At 42.8% G+C, this 20,751-nt stretch overlaps 1 protein-coding gene across 1 annotated transcript in view; it reads left to right on the plus strand.

Moving 5' to 3' along the window:
* ODAD2 (outer dynein arm docking complex subunit 2) overlaps nt 1-20,751 on the plus strand; it is a 196,002-nt gene that overhangs the window by 43,624 nt on the left and 131,627 nt on the right. The window contains exons 10-15 of the mRNA XM_065871968.1: nt 10,642-10,788; nt 11,188-11,397; nt 15,650-15,892; nt 16,243-16,353; nt 18,928-19,082; nt 20,097-20,339. Coding sequence (XP_065728040.1) covers nt 10,642-10,788; nt 11,188-11,397; nt 15,650-15,892; nt 16,243-16,353; nt 18,928-19,082; nt 20,097-20,339 — 1,109 coding nt within the window. The remainder of the gene's footprint in view (nt 1-10,641; nt 10,789-11,187; nt 11,398-15,649; nt 15,893-16,242; nt 16,354-18,927; nt 19,083-20,096; nt 20,340-20,751) is intronic.

Raw genomic sequence — 20,751 nt, forward strand, 5'->3', positions numbered from 1 at the left:
TCACTTCTAAATCACAAATGTATAGAACCCCTTTGTGAAATAGGAGGAGAGTTGGAGGATTTTTTGTTGTTTGGAAATGGCGGATTTCTTCATCACAAGTATTCTAATATTATTATTAATGTAAATAGGTACTCTTTAGTAACACGAGATAAAATGTTGAAAGGTCATAATTATAAGTAGATCTGCATTTCATGCACCTTAGTGTAAGTATCCTTAAACTGAAGAATGAATTTCTGGACCCATAGTTGAAAGCCTGCTGGAATCCATTTCTATGTGGTTTGAAGGTAGATTGCATATGGAATTTAACACTATAGGATCAGGAAATCCAAGAGAAAATTGAGGAGATTAGAAAATGGTTGGTGAGCTTTCAGGCAGTTCGAAGGGATCTCAGAGGCTGGGTCTAGAATCGTGCTTTATCTCCCCTCTAGGCATTTCTTAGGGCTGTCACTTGAGGATAAGCTGTCTGCACCGTCGGCTCCAGGCTCAGCTGGGGTACTGTTAGCAAGCGGGTTTGGAGACGTCTGCCCCTACTCAGAAGTGCTTCGCTCGGCTGGGCTCATTCCTGAGTACTTGCTGCAGTAATGGAGGAATCCAGGGTTCATCCCCGGGGCCACCTCCCCAGGTGTACCACCTCCCCACCTGCGGAAGCAGGAAGAAGAAAGCATTCATCTCGAAAGCTGAGTTTAGCAGCAGGTGGTTTGCAAGATGAATCCCGGTGAGACGACCAGAAGCCAGTGACGTGTTGCCCTGGTAGAGTGTGTTGGGGACTTGGGATAGGGCAGTGTCCTTGGGGTCTGGTTTGGGGCAGCTTGAGTTCGAAGACAGTGAAATGTCCAAATAGAAAGGCCTGTACAATAGTTGGAAATAAAGGATTGAAACTCCAATTATTCATTAGAAATGGGGCTACCATTTTGGGACCCAGAGGAATGAAAGGCTTAGGAAGGAGTGTGGAGCAGGTGGGCATGTTTGTGTTTTTTTTTTAATTCATGATTGAATGTGACCTCTTAAAAGCTAATCAGAAAGTAGCTGTCTCTCACTTGAGTTAGCACATACAACTAAGGCAGTGTTTATGGATCAAAATATTTACGTTAAATGGGCAGTCTTTCTTTAAATATTAGTTTGCCATCTTATAAGTAGATTGCTTCATTTGCCTTTTTTTTTTAATCTTAAAGTAACATCTTACTTGGTAATTTTATGCAACCAGTTAATGGATTAAAAAGATTAATTAAAGGAAGATAAATAGGACAGTTTGAAGCAAAAAGGGAAAAACGTTTACTTTTAAAGTAATTTTCCCTCCGACTGAATGTTCCTACATGCTAACGCTGGGAAGGCCAGGTATGAAGACTGGGGAAGATGGACTTTTTAATATAAATTCAGACGTGGTATCAGCCTGGAGTATGATATTGGGGCAAACTTTGTTTCCAAGCTCTAGACGGGTGATGATGTTATCTGAACACAGGTCAGTCAGTGGAGAGTGGCTGGCGTGGACTGCTGAGTTTCAGCTTATGATCACGGTGGCAGGGGCATCCCATATTAATCCTCTCCCCCCATCCACCATGTATTGGTGAGGGGTAGTGCCTCACTGATTTACACTGTGTGATCAAACCTGTGTTGATTTCACCTTTCTCGTGAGCCGGGGACCTTGCTAGTGCTACTTCTGTTACGTATCCACAAACTCAGAATTCTCAAGCCATGAGAAGTGAAGGTGTTTGGTGGTGCCCCCAGCTCAGCAGTGACAGGGCCCTACTTCAGAGTGACCTCTAGAAGACAGTCACATCAGGAATCCCTGGAGGCTTCTGAAGAGACTTTCCAGGCTCGCTTCCTGGAATGTTTTGGATTTCCTCTCTGGAGGGGCAATCTTGGCAAAGACATTTTCAGACTTGAAAACCTTTGTTTAAGACTGCTTTTGTGGGGCTCGGTTCCTTCATGATCTCCCACGAACTGATTAAAACGCACACGCACGCACGCACACACACACACACGCACACTCGCGCACGACCTTAATTGGTTAAGGGGTTCTTCTAAGTGGTAATTGGGAGTTATATGGTTTTTCTTCAGAGGAATTTGATGTACTTTGCAATCAACTACAGTTAATTAATTGCTTTCCCATTACGTGGGTTTGGGGTATGGAGTGGCAGGTCGTGTTTCGTTGGTGGAAAAGCTGAGAAATACTTCGCTCCAGGCCACACAGAAGGTGGCTGTGAGCTGGGAAGGCATCCAGGGGCCTCGGCTTATTGCTCGTTGCCTGGTTATTCTGTCCCTCTGTCCAGAAACTCAGGGCCCAGGGAGCCTGAAGGCCTCACTGTTGAACATTCCTGTTTTGTCTCCTGTTTGAGTCAGCGGCTAGTTACACATGGACCACACTTCTTCACAGAGGAATTCCGCGTTTGGGAGGCAGTAGCAGAGTGCACTAGGTGTTTACTTAAAAAGATGGAGAAAAATGCGATAGTGCAGTGTCATTATTGTTAAGAAGAAACTTTCAAAACTGGAAAACAATGGTTACTGCCTATGCAGCCAGATGAACTCCAGTAGTTAAAAAGGAAAATTAGAACCACTTTCCTGAGAAACAAGCTTTAAGTTAATACATATGTTGTTACACTGATGTAGTTAATTTTAAAAATAGTCTCTAAGACAAAAAGAGTAGGAGGAATTTTGTACTGAAAACAAATTACCTGTTACTAATCAGAAGATATTTAAATTCCATCTTCTAATGAAATTACTCAGTAGAATCTGCACTTACATTTTCTTAAATAAGAATTTTACTTATTCAGATGTGTGTGACTTGTATGTTTATAATGCCCACTAAGAAAGGATTAGTCCTCTTTTATTTTTATTACAGAGGAGATGGTGGGAGTGATGAAGGGCCTCACCTCCAAAGGGGAATCCATGCTCTACAAATACAACAGTAACTTGTTTTCAGTTCCAAGCTTTAAATTCGCTTTGCCTCTTGGCTATCATAAATAAAGAGAAGTAGAGAAAAAGCAAAGATAATTAGATGATTATGGTAAATACACTATCAAATCGTAACAGTGTATACCTCCCCTAGCCAGCATTACACGACCACATCAACTTAACTACTGAAAAATGACCATATGAAAAATCTCTGGGCTTTTAAGCTTTAACTCCATTCACTTCTTCATGGACACATCCTATTAACTAGTCCAGCTAGAGCATAATTAGAGCCTTCTCACTGCTGTCTAGCTACTCATTACGATTTCTGACTATAAAGAATGTTGATATCTAAGGCAATTTAATGTAATGATCTGAAAATGTAATAGATCTTTTCAGGGAACTTCTTGCCTGATGTATTTGCAACAAAAATAGTTTTTATTCCTCGAAGCATGCTTTCCCCCTAAATTTATTTGAGAGGCTGAATAGAGAAAAGAAGCTTTGCCTAGTTCCCAATTTATATAATGCACTAGGCTGCTTTACTTTTTGTTTTAAAAACACATATTCAGGTCCTGTTACAGAAGTTTGCATGCTGAAGAATTTCTAAGTATAAGGGTTGAGGAGTAAGAGGTACCAGATTTGGTATAAATGATGTTTCATTTTATATATGTCTATAAATCTTTTGTCCCTTTTTGGTCCGCCGGCCTTTGAGATTCCTGCTGACAAGGGCTGTGGATCCTAACCCAGCTCTTGGTCTGGCTGGCTGCGGCCTCCTGATGCTTCTGTGACACACGGAGCATAGCGGAAGCTTGTGTTCCTCTTCTGGTCCATCCTTTACTCTCTTCTGTATTTAAAATATTAAAGTATTATAACATAATGCATTAACATATGCTCATTGTAATTATTCAAGCCATGCAAAGGAATAAAAGTGAAAGCCCCCTTCCACATGTTTGTTTGTACACATACACATATGTGATTTTTATACATAAAATGAAGTCAGACTGTGATTCTACATTGTACCTTTTGTATTTAATGCTATGTCTTGGTCATCTTTCATATCAGCCTTACTCCTTTTAATTGCTCCATAGTATTTCATTATACATAAATCAGTAATTTATTTAACAGTTCCCTTATTGATAAGTTTTTAGGTTGTCTCCCCAAATCACGTAACTACAAAAATGCCACAGCAAATATTTTTACATATGCTTTGGATACGTACACTATTTCTGTAGGATGGATTCTTTGAAATGGAATTGCTTGGGTCAAAGAGTATGCACATTTCGAATGTTGATGGTTCTAACGGGCACTTGTTCAATGGGTATAAAAGTTCAGTCATGCAAGATGAATAAGCTGTAGATCTGCCATACGACACAGTACCTATAGTCAGTAATGCTGTTTGTGCACTTACAGAATTTAAGAGGGCAGGTCTCACGTTAAGTGTTATTAACAGACAAAAAAGGGGGAGGTATAAGAAACTTTGAGAGGTGAGGGGTATGTTTATTGTCTTGATTGTGGTCATGGTTTCACAGGTATATGCATATGTTCACGCCCATCAGATTGTATACATCAAATATGTGCAGTATTTTTGTATATCAGTTATACCTCAGTAGAGTTGTGTTAAAAAAAAAAAGAATATATGCACAGTAAAGTCTAAGTAGTGCGTTAATTTTTTTTTTTTTATTTCAGAGGGAAATAGTGAAAAGTGATCAACCAAGCTTGGCTTATGTAAAAATTTTTTTGATACTCCCTACAGGAAGCAAACATCAGTTTACACTCTATCGGTAACATACCAAAGGTTTTAACCTCGGATACAGAGTGAAATCAGCCCAGCTCTTAAAAACAAAACAAAGACCCTGGTGCCCAGGTACCATTCATGGAAGTTTTAATTGAATTGGTTTGGAATGGGGTCTGGGCATTGATGGTCTTTAAAATCTCCCCAGGGTATTAAAGTTGCTCACCTAGGATTGAGATTAACCATTATAAATTCTAATCTGCAGGAGGTTTTTTGGTTTGTTTAATAGGGGGAAAATGTATCTTATGTGAACTTACCTATTCCTCATTGCTAGTGAGGTTCATAAAGTTTTTCGTACGCCAAGTATCCATTGTATTGTATACCTTGCCTATTTTCCTATATGGTTGTCTTTTGATTCTTGATGAAAATTAATCCTTTGTTTTTTATGTGCAAATAATTCCTCTCCGCTTGTCATATGTCAAAGCCAGATGACTGGCTCCCCCATTCTTTCCTCCAGTGATTGGAGATGCTTTTAACAAATATTGTCATTTCACTTTTAAGAGCTTGTTTCCAGATCTTTCTCTGTTACATTGATTTATTTGGACGTTCCCATGCTGTTTAATTACTATAGCTTTGGTATATTTTAATATTTGATTGGCCAGAGAATTTTCTTAAAATATTTTAAATTACTTTTTGCATATTTTCCATTCCAGATCATCTTGAGAATCAAATTTTAAAAAATCTAAAAAATGCTGTTGGGATTTTGGTTGGCTTACGTGAATTTGTAAATTATTTCTGGATAAATTGCAATTTTAATAACATTGAATTATCCTATTCAGGAACATGGTATGACCATTCATTTATTTAATCTTTGTATACTTCAGTAAAACTTAATAGCTTTCCCCCCGTATATTTACAACACATTTCTTGTGAGATTCACTCATAGATATTTTTACTATTATTATTTTGCCAATACTGGGATGGGAACTTTTATCAAATTACATATTTTGATCTGTTATTCTTAGTGTATGGAGAGTTACTCACTTTTGAATATCCAGTTACCCTTGTATCCAGTCACTTTACTGAGATATTTTTATTAATTATCATAATTATTCAGTTCATTCTTCTGAATCTTTTTAGAAAGACTATTATATTTCCTACAAATTTTTCATCATTGCAGTAACATTCCAGTAGATCATCAATTTCTGTAAACGTTCCATGGTGGTTTAAAAAGAATGTGTAGGGAATCCTTGAATTGTTCCTTACCCGTTCCTGATTTAAAAAAATAATAATAATTCTTAGCCAGCCCGCAATCCAACAATCTGAGTCTAATTTCTTCTTTCTTCTGGAACAGCATCTTCTCTTTTTCCTTGGAGTTTCCTCCTGGTCTCATCTCTTGAGCCCTAGGTTTATGAGTGCTGAATTAGCATAAAATTGGCTTGCAAGTAAACCGAAGGCAAAGCAGTATATTTTACTATCTTGACTTACGTGGTTCTATGCCACTCACTTGGAGCTCTGACTCTTTACCATTTCTGCTCCTGAGAGATGAAGAGCATCTCTGAGCCAAGCTCTGCGCCGGGCGCCAGCCCCTCTGTCATCATTAATAAACAGTCGTTGGCAGGGTTCACGGCTCTTGCTCTATGAGTGGCATGTTTGGAGGAAAAAATGCTGAGAACATTGAAAGCCAGCTGGACGGCTGTGATGGCTGTGTCACCTCACCGGGTCTCACCCGCTGCCCCCGGACTGCAGACAGTGGGGAACAAGAGAAGGAGACCTCTGTTCCCCATTGCACCTCCGCCTGCCATCCCGTCTCACTGGGTCCGACAGGACGCTCGGAAGGATGGCCCTGTGAGCGTGCTTGCCATCGCACTGCCACCTCCTAGCTTCTGGCACCCTTTTAGGAACCGAGTTACTCGAGCACATGATGGGTCACCTCGGCCTGCCAGCCCCTTGTCCCCTGCTCCGGGTTCCTGTGGTAATCGGAGTGGTCTCACCTGTCCACGCTGGCCGGCTCCAGCCAGGGGCCTGTGCAGCCAGAGGGATCTGTAAGACTGTAGTCAGCTCCCGTTAGCCCTCACCTTCCACCCAGACCAGCCGCCCTTGAATATTTTCTGTCTGTTGTGAACTAAAGGCGAAAGTGCTCAGCCTGGCCTTTGGCCCAGCAGGTCGTGTGGCCCGCCTGGCCTCTCCGCTCACCTGGGCCGCACCCGCTCCTTTGAGTGCGGCCTTCCATCACGCCGGCACCTCCTCCCGTCCGGACCTCTGCCCAGGCTTCTCTCCTCAGGTGAAACTTCCCTGATGCCCCGGCCCGGTTAAAGCCCCCCATTGTGGGTTTCCCTGGCCCTCTGCCCCTCTCCCTTATGGCACCTCTTGGACTTAAAATTTCCATTTATTGGGATGGGCTTTAAAAAATTGAAATCGCTCTTCTCCACTGAACTGTGAGTTCCATAAACGCAAAGACCACGTCTGTTTTTGTTTACCAGGATGTCTCTAAGGCCTGGCATCGGACTCGACAAATAGTTAAGTAAATAGGAAGCAAATTTGTTGAATGAAAGAATACAGAAGTGATTTCAGGCAGCTTTCTCCCTGTTTTACTCTTGAATACATGCTTCATCTTAGCTTAGTCATGTTTATTCCTTCCTTATCAGCAGTAAGGGGAGGGGATTACTCTCTATACTGGATAGGGTAATACTTCTTTATTTCAAAGATTTTATTTAACAAAGTTTATTTATTTATTTTTCTTTGCGGTATGCGGGCCTCTCACTGTTGTGGCCTCTCCCGTTGCGGAGCACAGGCTCAGCGGCCATGGCTCACGGGCCCAGCCGCTCCGCGGCATGTGGGATCCTCCCGGACCGGGGCACGAACCCGCGTCCCCTGCATCGGCAGGCAGACTCGCAACCACTGCGCCACCAGGGAAGCCCAAAGATTTTATTTAAATCCAGGAAAAACATTATTTTTTAAAATGTCCTCTATTCATCTTTTAAGAAGAAATTTTGAGAAAAGTGAGAGAAAGCAGCATTCGTCTGATCTCGGCATGTTTGAAGTGTGATCGCAACCACGGACGTCGGCCTCCTGGTCATGGAAAGGAACCTGAGCTGGTAAACTATGCTAAGGCCGGTGGAGCCTGGAGATGTCTGAGAAGCAGCAGGGGATGGACGACAGCTAGCAAAAGAATTGCATTAATTCAAGACGTAGAAAAGCTTATTGGAAGCTTTCCTCAAAACCCTTCAGAAGCTAGTAAAATAATATTTTACTGCGTTTTTCTCCAGCTCTTAAAACCTCACAAATGCAAATGCGTGATAAAATGTGAAAATAAGTATTGGCAACTAATTGCATTCTCAGGGGAGATTTAATTGAAAAGGGGCATATTCGCATATTTGTACTACTTCTCTTCAGTAAGATGTTTATGGCATCTGGTCATAGTAGAACGGACATTTGAAAATCCTTTGACATAGCTGGTATTTAAAGAATAGCAATTGGCTAACATTTGTGGCTCTGTACATTGAATATTTTGGCTCCCATCCGCTGGTATTCATTCTGAAAGATTTATAATCCTTTGGGGAGTGTGGTCAGTGACAAGAGTAGAAGTAAATCCTGAAATGTGGAAAAACTAACTTTCCCTCATAAAAAACTGTTCTAAAAAAATCCCTCAAGCCTATGAATATGTTTCCAGATTTTCAGAAAAAGCTGATGATTTACAGAAAAAAATATTTTTTCTATAAGGATCTAACTTCTTAATGATAAATGTAAATTTTCCATCATTTGGCTTCAAAATTGGCCTAGAGATAATTCAGCAAAATACAGGGCCTTACCTTTCGGGCATCAGCTGCAGTTACATGATTTTTAAAAATGTATGTCGTCAGTTGTAGCGTCAGTAATGAAATAAAACTCAAAAGGTGGAAATAGTCTACAAGAGACAAATGAAAAGCACTTGAACTGGGAAGCAACGCTTGTGCTGAGTGTCTAAGTAGAAAAGTGCTACTATCATCACAGAAACTAGAATGCAGGCATAGGGGTCAAGAAGGTCCCCCATCACGTGCGACCGAGAACGTCAGGACAGAACATCCCTGTCCAGGGAGTGGCCTGGGGGGCGGAAGTGCTTTTGGACGACTTCTCGCCTCCTGCTTGTGCTTGAGTCTGGAGCCACCATCTCAAGAACTCTCTCGACCCGAGGCCCTCGGCTTCCATTTCAAACCTTTAATGTAGGAGCCCACCTCTGTTCCTGCAGGTGCCCCGGGAGGATCCTTCTGCCTCCTTTCTCCATTTAAATTCAGAAAAAAGAGCCTTGTTTCCCTTATTTTCTTTGCTTTTCCTTTTTCTGTATTATTTTCCTTAACTAATTATGGTTAGCACTTAGGTTCTTCCTTATGGTTTACAAAATATCTACCTTTTTCTAAGAGGTGCTGGCATGTGGGATCCTGTGTCTGACAGCAGTGACAGAGGGTGTATAGCGTTATGTTTTAAAACCCACTGTGGGGAAATTGGTGGTGTTGAAATTTCTCTTGATATCGAGAAAAAGATGCTAAAAGCTATAAGAACAACACTTATTATTTTAAATGTAAGTAACAGAATTAAGGCTCTGGTCATTCTAAACTTAATCTTGAATATGGAGGACAGCCTAGAGTACCCAGGGGGAAAGTTAGAATGAAAGCAGAAACGGCGCTCGTAGCATTTTTAGAGAAGTGGAAGGAATGTCCTGGAAAGGAGTTAGTAGGAAGTCTGAGCCCAAGCGTTTCCTTCTTCACTTTCTGATGCTCACCCTCTACTGATCCCACCTGAGTTTCTTATGTTAAAAGAAACATATTGTGTTGAATTCACAAAGGGTTGGCATGTGCTCATTTGTGTGATGTGAAGGAGGGGGTGGGTAGCTTGAAGATAATTTCCATTTTTTGTGCTAAGTCTGTCTACCTACATACACGTGTATGTAGTATGTAGCAATATAAAGTAATGATTTGCAAATGATGAGAAATATAATTTGAAGGTGTCTTCCCTCAAAAAAGAGAGGTTTATTCGAGGCCATTGCTCCTATGTTTTGAGGTAGAAATCCAGGGCTGTCATTTATGAACACCTTTTACAAAAATAGTTTATTCTTGGCTCCATTAGAAACGTTGCTTTTGTGTCTTATGAACTGTGTTGGGGACTCTTATTTACCAGCCACTCTCAGTAGCAGTAGAAGCAATGTGTACTGCGCTGTGTTCTTCAAAGGTTTTTGAAGCGTTAATGATCAGTGGACATGGCTTAAGAATTCCTGCAGTGAATTCTGAGTTAATTTCCTGGCAGGCCTCATTCACCGATCAATCATTACAAATTTTTGAATCTCTTGGATTTTTTTAAAAAGCAATTCCCCACTGCTCTTCACTTGTGGTGATTAGCTAAACAGACACTGATTTGCATGTTGGTGGGCCAGTGTTTCGTTCACAACAGTGAGACTGTCTTTCTTCTCCTTCAGTCCACCCATCGGTAGGTCCCCGGGTTTAATGGAACTACCTTCTCTTTCTCAGCCCCACGCCCTCACTCCACTTACTCTCGGTCCCAGTGTGGACGGCTGTGCGGCTTCCCACGTGGCTTTGCTTTCCCCAGGTTTCCTCTGTCCCAGACTGTTCTGTGCACACGTGTAAGAATGATTTTCAGACACGGTTTGCGTTGCAGAGTACACAGTTCAGGATGCCTGTTACCTCCACATAAAACTCACGTTCCTCAGACCATCTCTCAGGGCTCGTCCCTGGCTCTATTTAATATCCTAATGCCACCTAACGCCGCAGCTGTTTAAAGCAGGCAGACCACCTTTCCATGGTGGCTCTCGGCTGGAGCAATATCTTCTGACGCCCTGCGCAGCTTTCTTGGGCTTCAGCTCTGCGTGATTCATTTAACAAATTATAATCCACTCAGAGAATTTAAAAGAATTGAACATGCTGTGTATGGGGTCACACACTTCCCAGCTCATGGATTCATCACCCTTTAGCAAATTTCCATGGGAGTGTGGGCTTATTTAACCTTCCTGTGGCCTTGCGTCTTTGCAGGGAGGAAATCAGACGGCTACAGTGATCGCATTGTGTTGCATGCAGGACTTCAACCTAGCGCAAGAGACCTGCCAGTTGGCGATCAGGGATGTTGGAGGCCTTGAAGTTTTAATAAATTTACTTGAGACAGATGAAGTCAAATGTAAGGTGAGTGGCTGGCTCACAGTGGACGAGGAGCCTCGTTCATGCCTTCACCTGCTTCTCTTCTCAGTGCTGGGCGTCTGCCCTTCCTGCTGCTTGTTTCTTGTCTTTATGATTACTGACAACCCGCTTCTGCTATTAGCTATTAGCTGCCCTTGTCAACTCTCTGCTTTTCTTCCTTCTCTTTTGGCTCTTTTCCATTAGCGTGTGCTTCTTAAATGATGAACGTTTGTTTACTTAATTGAAGGAAGATGCAGGGGGATATGTGTAACACCCGGGAATAGAAACTGTTCCCTTAAAAAACTTAATTGGGGAAGGATTTTAGGTAGCTTGGAAGTTTTAAAGAATATAGCACTGGTTATGCATTAAGCACCCATTCATCTATAACTTCTTCTTCTCGTTTAGATTGGTTCGTTAAAAATCCTGAAGGAAATCAGTCATAATCCTCAAATCAGACGTAATATTGTTGACCTTGGGGGCTTGCCAGTCATGGTTAATATTCTTGACTCTCCACATAAAAGCCTGAAATGTTTGGCAGCTGAGACAATCGCGAACGTCGCCAAGTTTAGGAGAGCCTGGCGGGCGGTGAGACACCACGGGGGCATCACCAAACTGGTGAGTAAGTGCCACTCAGGGCAGCGGGCACCCCGCCGTCCTTCCCGGCTCCTCCCGGACATCAAATAACCACTGGGCGTGCTCTGGGAATCTTCTTTTTGTGTAACGTGTCCTTGAAAATTATTTTTGTGTATTTACATTGGCAAGCAGCCAAAAAACATGTTCAACCTCACTTTTCAAAGAAATACAAATTTAAACAAATAGAAGTAATTTTTACGTATCCCATAGGTAGGGATACATTCGTGTGTGTGGGCAGCGTTGGTAAGAGGGTGGTGACTTACTTCACTCAGTCTGAAACTATCAGAACATGGTTAATCAGCTGTACTCCAGTATAAAATAAAAAGTTAAAAAAAAAAGAGGGTGGTGAGACCCTCTGCACTGGAACACTGTCTGGTAGCCCATGTCCTCTGCCGTGGTGACCTCACTATGAGGAAGTGTCCTCCATGGAGACAGTCAGAGCTGCAGGCACTTACTCATCTCATTGCTACTTAGAGGAGTGACAACTGAGAACAGCATGTTTTACAGAATGAGGTTAGTAAACTAATATGCATCATATCCATGAGAAGCATCCACTGTCAGCTGTCAGTGTTGTGTTTTGGAAGTTTATGTAGTAACATGGAATGTTTAATATTATATGAAATCGTAACAGGATTAAAAACTGATGATACCCATGATCCCAACTTTTAAAGACCAGAGCTAACAAGTATAGAAAAATCACTTGAAATAAATACACAAAATGGTTCATCAGGGGTTTTCTCAGAAATGGCCACCAAATTTCCTTCCTACTTTTCTACATTTGCCAGTTTGTTGTGTATTACTTTTATATTCAGAAAAAATGATTATTTCAATAACTATCGCTGAAAGAAAAAAGTAGGCTCAGTGCGCCTGCCACAGCAGGAGGGATCTTTATGAAGTGCAGTATGGAAGTGCATTTGTATCCTCACTGGATCTTGAGTCGCTACCACGGCTTTTATCACGCTGGATTGTCACCACTTCCCTACTTTAAGTTCCTGAAGATGAGAGACGTGTCTTATTCATCTTAGTGTTATCTCAGCACCTCGCCCAGGACCTCACACATATAAACAGTTAATAAATATCTATCGAATTCATATGGATTTAATGTGAATAAGTACACAGTGAAACGCGTTCAGAAATTTACTGAAAGAGGTTCTGTGTGTTCACTGTATCCACCTGTAATCTGTAGAGCACTGTACCTTAGAATCATTTGCCTCAAAAACAAGGTGGACTTATGGCTGGATAGATGGGTGAATAGATAGTTAGCTATGTGATAAAGCAGACGTGGAAGAATGTTAATTATAGAATCCAGGTGGTGAGTATGTGGGCGTTGCTGTATTCTTTCAGCCTTTGTGTGTGTTTGAGAATTTTCATAATAAAACGTTGGGGGGAAAGTAGCTACTACCGTGATTATCATTGTTCTGCTTAAATAATGAAATCGTATGGTAGGCTGACATGGCTGTCCACCGAAACTACTCCATAAGAATGAAAGACAGAACACTAACATACGTTTTTATGGACATCTTACGCGTCATGTTTAGGGCCTTGGAGTTTGGACAGTTACAGTCACGTAATCAAAATAATGACATACATTTTAATTTAATTTTAAATAATAGCAAAATTAGGAACAGGAAAGACCATTAATGGATAAACTTGAAATTGCTAGGTTGGGAACACATCTGACTTCTCAACCAGGATTGGGGATCCACTTTTGGTTGGGTACGTGTGTGGGGGGGGAGTATGTAGCACGCAGGCAAGAGTCCCCGACGAAGACTGGAAATGAGGGACATCACACAGTACAGAGACGAAGCCGTGGGCTGATTAAGGCCCCAGAGCAAGGGAACCAAGGGCAGGATCAGAGCAGGCAGGAGGGCCCTGGCCACAGTGGGGTCTGGGCACCTAGATGGCATTCAGGCTCTGGAGGGGCAGCTCGATAAGACTGGGCGGAAGGTGTGATGCCTGAACAAGCAGGGAGAGTGCACCCAGGCCGGAAGCACCGCACGTCCAGGGCCGTCAGTCCCGAGGCCAGTTTACGCGCTCCTCTGTATGTAGAGCGTACTCGGTCCTTTCACTGAAAACCATTTCAAATGCCTCTAGAGGTGTAGGTCCACAGAACAAGGTGGTGGGAATACAAGTATGAATATAAATGTAGATAAATGTATGTCCCCGACCACAGTGATGTCACAGCCTCATGGTCATGGGGATGTGAGGGCAGTGGGGATATGGGCAAGAATATAAGCATAATGGTGAGGGTATTAGGTATTTCGAGGAAGTCAGTACTGGGAATAGTGGAGGAACTAAGAGGGGGTGATCAATCAACTCTACTTGGAGAAGGAGGGTCAGGAAACAAATGAACATAACGAAACACACACACACAGATACAGAGAACAGACTAGTGGTTACCACTCTGGGGAGAGTGGAGGGGGTGGGGACAGTACAGAGGATTAAAAGATACAAACTACTATGTATGAAATAAGCAACAAGGATATATTGTACGGCACAGGGAAATATAGATATTATTTTACAATAATTTTAAATGGAGTATAATCTATAGAATTATTGAATGTTGTACAGCTGACACTAATATAATATTGTAAATCAACTAGACTTCAATGAAAAATTTAAAAACTTAAATGAATTAGTTAATTAACTAGGATAGAGAGAAAATTTTTTTAAATAATTGTTTTTTTAAAAAAAAGAGAGGCTGGAGAGAGGAGATGTCACCTTTCTTGAGTCTTGAAAGGTGAGTAGGTATCTATCAGCCAGACACATCAGGCAAAAGCATTTAAGGAAGATGAAGCCACGTTGGTAAAGGCCCAGAGCTGGGAAACAACACTGAATGTTTGGAAACTAAGTGGTGTAACGTGGCCAGACCTCCGGTGAGGTGGGCTGAGTCATGAGAGACGAAGATTGAGGGCCATGGGCATCTCACACAGTCTTGTCCAAGAGCTACGGAGTTTGGACTTTGTACAGATAATGAGGGAATAACTAGTACATAGACAGGTACTTTTAAACCGTCTTCCCCGTGTTCAAACCCATTGTCTTGCTGTCCTGGGCCCGGTAGTCACCTGGAAGCCGTGTAAATCGTCTCCCCCCCCCCCCCACGCCGTCCTTGAGCCATAACTAATTAGACCATGAGTGTCCTCCTGATGCAAATCAGGGTCCTCTCTCCAGGAGTTTGGGGTTAGGAATCAGTGACTCAGTCCGGGCTACTGCCTTCTAAACGGTGGCCGTGGTTCAGTGGGCAGTAGCCATGGGATCTGGTCTCCGGTTAGCGTGGGATTAAGAGAGCTCTGGGAAGCCTGGCTTCCCTTCCTCCCCGGCCACCCTGCTGTATGCCTGTAAATTGCCTCTCCCTCAAGGGCTTCAGTGACTTTGGTTACTGCTGAGGAGAGAAAGGATCCTGGCTGCTGTGCGTTTGGTTGAGTTGGTTTCGGCAGTGCAGGGGGAGGGCCATGTCCTCCAAAGAGGCCTCGTGGTTTTAAGAGCCTGGTTGGTTCGGGCCATTCAGCTCTCACTGGAAAGTTCTCCTGGCTTTAGGGAGCCTACTTTTCTGAGATACCAGGGATGAGGGTGTGCTTTACAAATTTTACTAATGTAAATGTTAGAGCTGTATTAAGAAAATACTCTCTTGGGGGGCTTAAATTCCTTGTGGGAAGGAAATGTAAAAGCTCCCAAGTCTGGAAGAAGGTGTTTCGAAGGTTCTGTCTGTTTCTTTGACTGCTGTGTGGTACGAAAGTTAATTTCTGAGAGGATTCCTACTTCTGAGGGAGGTGAGCTTGGTAGCAACCCTGCAGTGATTGCGGGGTGGGTTAAGTCTTGTTTTTTTTGAAGCCAGGCTGGCCCTAGGTTCTTTTGCAAGCTGTGACAGCCAGATATTGGAAGTCCACCTCACACCCCAAATATATGCCAGTGACTGTAGGGCACTAACTCTCATCATTAAAGACTGGGACCTTTATAGGTCAAAATCTCCTATTAGGGTGGGTGCTCCCCTAACAATGTCATCTACAGCCTGGCAGCATTAACTTTTTTTTTTTTTTTACATCTTTATTGGAGTATAATTGCTTTACAATGGTGCGTTAGTTTCTGCTTTATAACAAAGTGGATCAGTTATATATACACATATGTATATCTCCTCCCTCTTGCGTCTCCCTCCCTCCCACCCTCCCTATCCCACCCCAGCGTTAAGTCTTATCTCGAAGATCCCCGCTGATGTTGTATTGATCTGTTCTCGTAGGTCGCTCTGCTTGACTGTAGGCAGCATGCCACAGAACCTGCGGAGCGGAGCCTGTACGAGGCCCACGATGGGGAGGTGGCCCGCTGCGGGGCACTGGCGCTGTGGAGCTGCAGCAAGAGCTACGCGAATAAGGAAGCCATTCGTAGAGCTGGGGGCATCCCTTTGTTGGCTCAGTTACTGAAGACTTCTCATGAAAACATGCTAATCCCGGTGGTGGGGACGTTGCAGGAATGTGCCTCAGAGGTATGCAGGCCAGCTCTGCTTCCCTCGCTCTCATTCACCTTGACTTTCTTTAGCGGAAACGTAACTTTTAAGGTTAACATGACTGCTAAGGAATTGTTTTTAAGAAGTCACCCTTCCATCTGAAAGAGAAGATCAAACTAATGGAAAATTAATTACATTGATACCTGGATGGTATATTTTTGAAAATGTTGACTAAATTCTCTTATTGTTATAACGGTGTGTTAAACTTGGACTATGGTGTTTATTTACTAAGAAAGTTTTTTCAGTGTAGTTACTAATAAATGTGTGAATAGACACTTATATTTATGCATATGTATGCAATATATAACTATTAAAGTTTACTTTCCTAGGAAAACTACCGAGCTGCAATCAAAGCTGAAAGGATAATTGAAACTCTGGTAAAGAAGCTAAATAGTGAAAATAAGCAGCTGCAGAAGCACTGCGCCATGGCCATCTACCAGGTACGGCGGCTCTTCCTCACGGGGTTTGAGGTGCTGTTTCATGAGGTCCCATCCTCCGGGCATGGGGCTCAGGAATCTGCATTTTTAACAAGAACCCCCTAGGGACTTTCATGCACACACAGGTCTGAGAACCACTGTCCTGTGGTAATGGCAGATGCCTTTAAATGTCAGAGAGACATCTGCTCCAGCATGTCTGATTACTTACAATTCTGTAAGACACTCACATGTCTCTGTCTGCTAAAATGATGTAACTTTGGTGTAAAATAGCCAGGTATGTACGTGGTGCTTCTGTGTCGCCTTTCATATAGCCTATTCAAACAGAGCGGTCTCGGGAAATAAATCTCCCACCGAGACGAGATAGATGCATGAGTGTGTGTGTGTTGTGTGCGTGCGTATTCCTGTTTTATCTTTTTACTCATTTGCTGATTTTAATCTTCAATAACTTTTTGTGGGTTACAAGTTTCATAGTATACAGAAAAAGTAGATTAGAATGGTAATGGGGAAGAAAAGATGGCTTTGACAAGTTCATACTTGGCTGGCTACTGGCAGCACCAGCTTCTGCCTAGTTAGAGTAGATCTCCTAGAAGAATGCAGCTCAAAATGTGCAAAGTGAGAGAATGTGCCAGAAAGGTGGAGTCAGAGAGGGGTTCGCGTCAGTCAGCAGAGGGTTGCATGAGTTCTCTGGGGCGGCCACAACCGTACACCCTGGCTGGCCTAAACAACAGCAGTCTGTTTCTTCACAGTTCTGGGAGCCGGCAGTCTGAGATCAGGTGTCAGCAGGGTTGGTTCCTTCTGAGGAATCTCTCCTTGGCTTGTAGATGGATGTCTTCATGTTCCCCTGTCATTCTCCCTCTGTCTTCACATGGTCCTTCCTCTGTGCCCTAATACCCTCTTCTGAGAAGGACACCAGGCGTTCTGGATTCGAGCCCACCACAGTGATCTCATTTAACCGTTATTACCTCTGTCACATTCTGACGCACAGGGGTGAGGACCTCAGCGTCTGAGTTTTGAGGGACATAGCTCACTCGTAACAGGGATATGTAATAGTCTTTTTTATTTTTAATTTTTATATAATTTTAACGGTTACTTTTCCATTTACAGTTATTGCACAATATTGGCTGTCTTCCCCGTGTTGTACATACACCCCCGAGCCTGTCTCACACCCAGAAGTCTGTGCCTCCCACCCCCCAACCCCGTGGTGCCCCTCCCCTCTCCCCACTGTAAACCACTGGTGCGTTCTCTGTATCTGTGAGTCTGCTTCTTTTATGTTATATTCACTAGTTTGCTGTAGTTTTTAGATTCCACATGTAAGCAATAGCATACAGTATTTATCTTTCTCTGACGTATTTCACTCAGTACGATGCCCTCCAAGTCCATCCATGTGCTGCAGGTGGCAGAATTGTGTTCTTTCTCATGGCTGAGTAGTATTCCATTACGTATTATATATACATGTACCACTTCTCCTATATCTATTCATCTATTGATGGACACTTAGGTTGTTTCCATTTCTTGGCAATTATAAATAGTGCTGCTGTGAACATTGGGGTGCATGTATCTTTTTGAATTAGTATTTTTATTTTTGTTGGATAAATGCCCAGGAGTGGAAATGCTGGGTCATATGGTAGTTCTCTTTTTAGTTTATTGAGAAACCTCCGTACCGTTTTCCACAGTGGCTGCACCAATTTACGTTCCCACCAGCACCGTACAAGAGTTCCCTTTGACTTGTATATATGCCTCATATGAGTATATTTTAAGGGTCAGTTAGAAATAGTGATTAATTTTTTAAAGTTGCAGTTGAGCCAGAACTGAAAGTCACTAATAGAAGGTAAACGTGGCAGGTGCTGTGTGATGCATTGTGAAGAGGATTTCTCGTAGGGGCCCTCATGGATGATGCACGGCATGCAGTTCGTGGCCTTAGAGAACAACTGCACACTTAGAATAATATCAAACCTATGCTAAACTTGGCATCTTTTGGCTCTGTAAACTGGGAAGGATCATGTGTTGGGAACATCTGTGCAGCCTGTATTTATTTCAAAGGTTGACACAAGCATGTGAACCTCAGATAAACATGTCTGAATAACATATCAGTTGCTGTTGATATAACCCACTGCTCTGGGCGTAGAAACTCTGTTGGGGAAATTCCTCACTTCTTAGATTTTGGGGGTCATTAAAGATCTGACGGAATCCCCATCACTCATCTATCTACTATGTTTTCCCAAGGCTCTGGGTTACAGCACTGCAGAAATCCTCCATCCATGCATGTGGTGTTCTAGGTTCCTTGCCAACCTCTGCGTCTGTCTTGGTAGAGGCCCAGGCTACCCCAGAACTGGCTTGGGAGGATTGCCAAGTATGTAGAAACCTCTAGACATTGCCAAAACCCCGTAAAGGAAGAGCGGTCCTGTCAGACAGCTGCCAGTATAGAGACAAGAGTTGTATTTTACTTGAAGCCTCCTTCAGGAAATGCTACTCTCTGAAAAGAGGTCTCCCAGCTACTAGAATGGCAGCCTCTTTAGCAGTCACTGAAAGCTTGATACGCCTTGATCAACACCAGCGTCTGATTTGGCTTTTGTGTAGTGTGCCGAAGATGAGGAAACCCGTGAGCTGGTTAGGCTGCATGGAGGACTCAGAGCCCTGGCTTCTCTCCTCAGTAACACTGACAATAAGGAACGGCTGGCCGCGGTCACAGGGGCCACATGGAAATGTTCCACCAGCAAAGAGAATGTGACCAAGTAAGTGGAGGCGTCCAATGTTCCGTATTAAAATATGGCCATCAAAACACATCCTTCTATTTTCATGCTATTTTATATAGAGGGTTGACTCTAATGCTACTCCTGTAGTTTTCAAAGCTGTACATTTTGGACTAGCTTGGCAGAATTAAGGGATTCTTCCCATCCCACCATCCGACAATGGTTTTTGTGCCTCAGTAGGAGAAAGGGGGTGCTGACATAAGCTCCCTGTGCCAATGGACTCTTTTGCATGTGGGCAGCCATGTAAATGAGAAGTATCCCTGATATTTCCTGCAGAGACCTATCAAGGTGAGGGAATGAATTTCCCACAGAATCTTTAGAAATGGAAGTGGTTTTATTCTTTTTCTTTTGCTAAAGATAAATGAGTCAGCTAAATGCCAACTAACCATGTTAGTCTTAAAGCGTGGTCATTTTCAAAAACGATTTCATTGAATTTTAAAGTATTTGTAAACTTTATGACCACTTGATTGATTCTAATCTTTGAATTTATCTTTTTGTATATTTCTAGAGTTTACACACTCTGTGATGGGTGTTCTGGGGCAACTCTTTCCCGTTTCAGGGTGGTGACTTTCTTTAACAAGAAATTCACATGTTCTGTTTAACACACACGAAGGTTTATTTTGCTTTGTTCGTGTAAAGTAATTCCTGTAACCTGAGGGAAAACCCTTAGCACAGTGGGGCTGTCGGCGCCCAGATTTGGAAGCAGCTGTAGTGCCTTACGGGCTGTACAGTTCAGCACTTAAGGGCACAGAAGGCCGGGTGTGGAGGTCGACTTCACTGTTTACCAAGCCTCACATTAGTCTTTTGACAGCGGGGTTGTAACAGCATCCATACCGCAGGGTGGCTGTAAAGATGGAATGAGCCTACGGTCGGCGTTTAGTAAATTTTAGCTATCAGTACCACACTAACATTATCATCAGCTAACTTTATACCCAAAATAATACTGTTCGCCTCTTTTCCTCCCTCCCCACCCTCTTTTGCTTGCGGTGAACTTAGATTTCGGGAATACAAAGCCATTGAAGCCTTGGTGGGACTGTTAACGGACCAGCCGGAAGAAGTGCTCGTGAATGTAGTTGGTGCGTTGGGAGAGTGTTGCCGAGAGCCTGAGGGCAGAGTCACCGTCCGCAAACTTGGTGGCGTCCAGCCACTCGTGGACCTCCTCGTGGGAACAAACCGAGCTCTACTTGTCAATGTCACAAAAGCGATCGGTGCTTGTGCAGTAGAGCCCGAGAGTATGACGTAAGTGGCCCTGGAGGCTTTTATTTGGGAGAGTTAGGGGAACACTGGAGAGTACGGAATGGTGTCATCTCTTGGAACTGGTGTGCACAAGTGACGGAAAAGTGAAATGTGCCCACATAGAAATAACACGGCGTGACCAAATCATGAATTACGGAGGCACATTGTTCCCTCGGATGAGCTGGAGGGTTTTGATTAAAATAGCCAGTAATCAGTCAAAACAGTGGGGGAATTATCATTAGGGGAATCATCTATACTTTATAGATATTGATAACGATAATATAATAATACAACTGACAAAAAGAGAAGGGTGGATGAGTAGGTGTGCAAATTCTGTCTTGCAACAAATAAATCAATAGATAGTATTTAAAACATAATTTTATCTCTCTGTCTATCCATCCATTTATCTATATCT

Source organism: Phocoena phocoena, chromosome 2 (assembly GCF_963924675.1).
Source record: "Phocoena phocoena chromosome 2, mPhoPho1.1, whole genome shotgun sequence".
NCBI classification, from domain to species: Eukaryota; Metazoa; Chordata; class Mammalia; order Artiodactyla; family Phocoenidae; genus Phocoena; species Phocoena phocoena.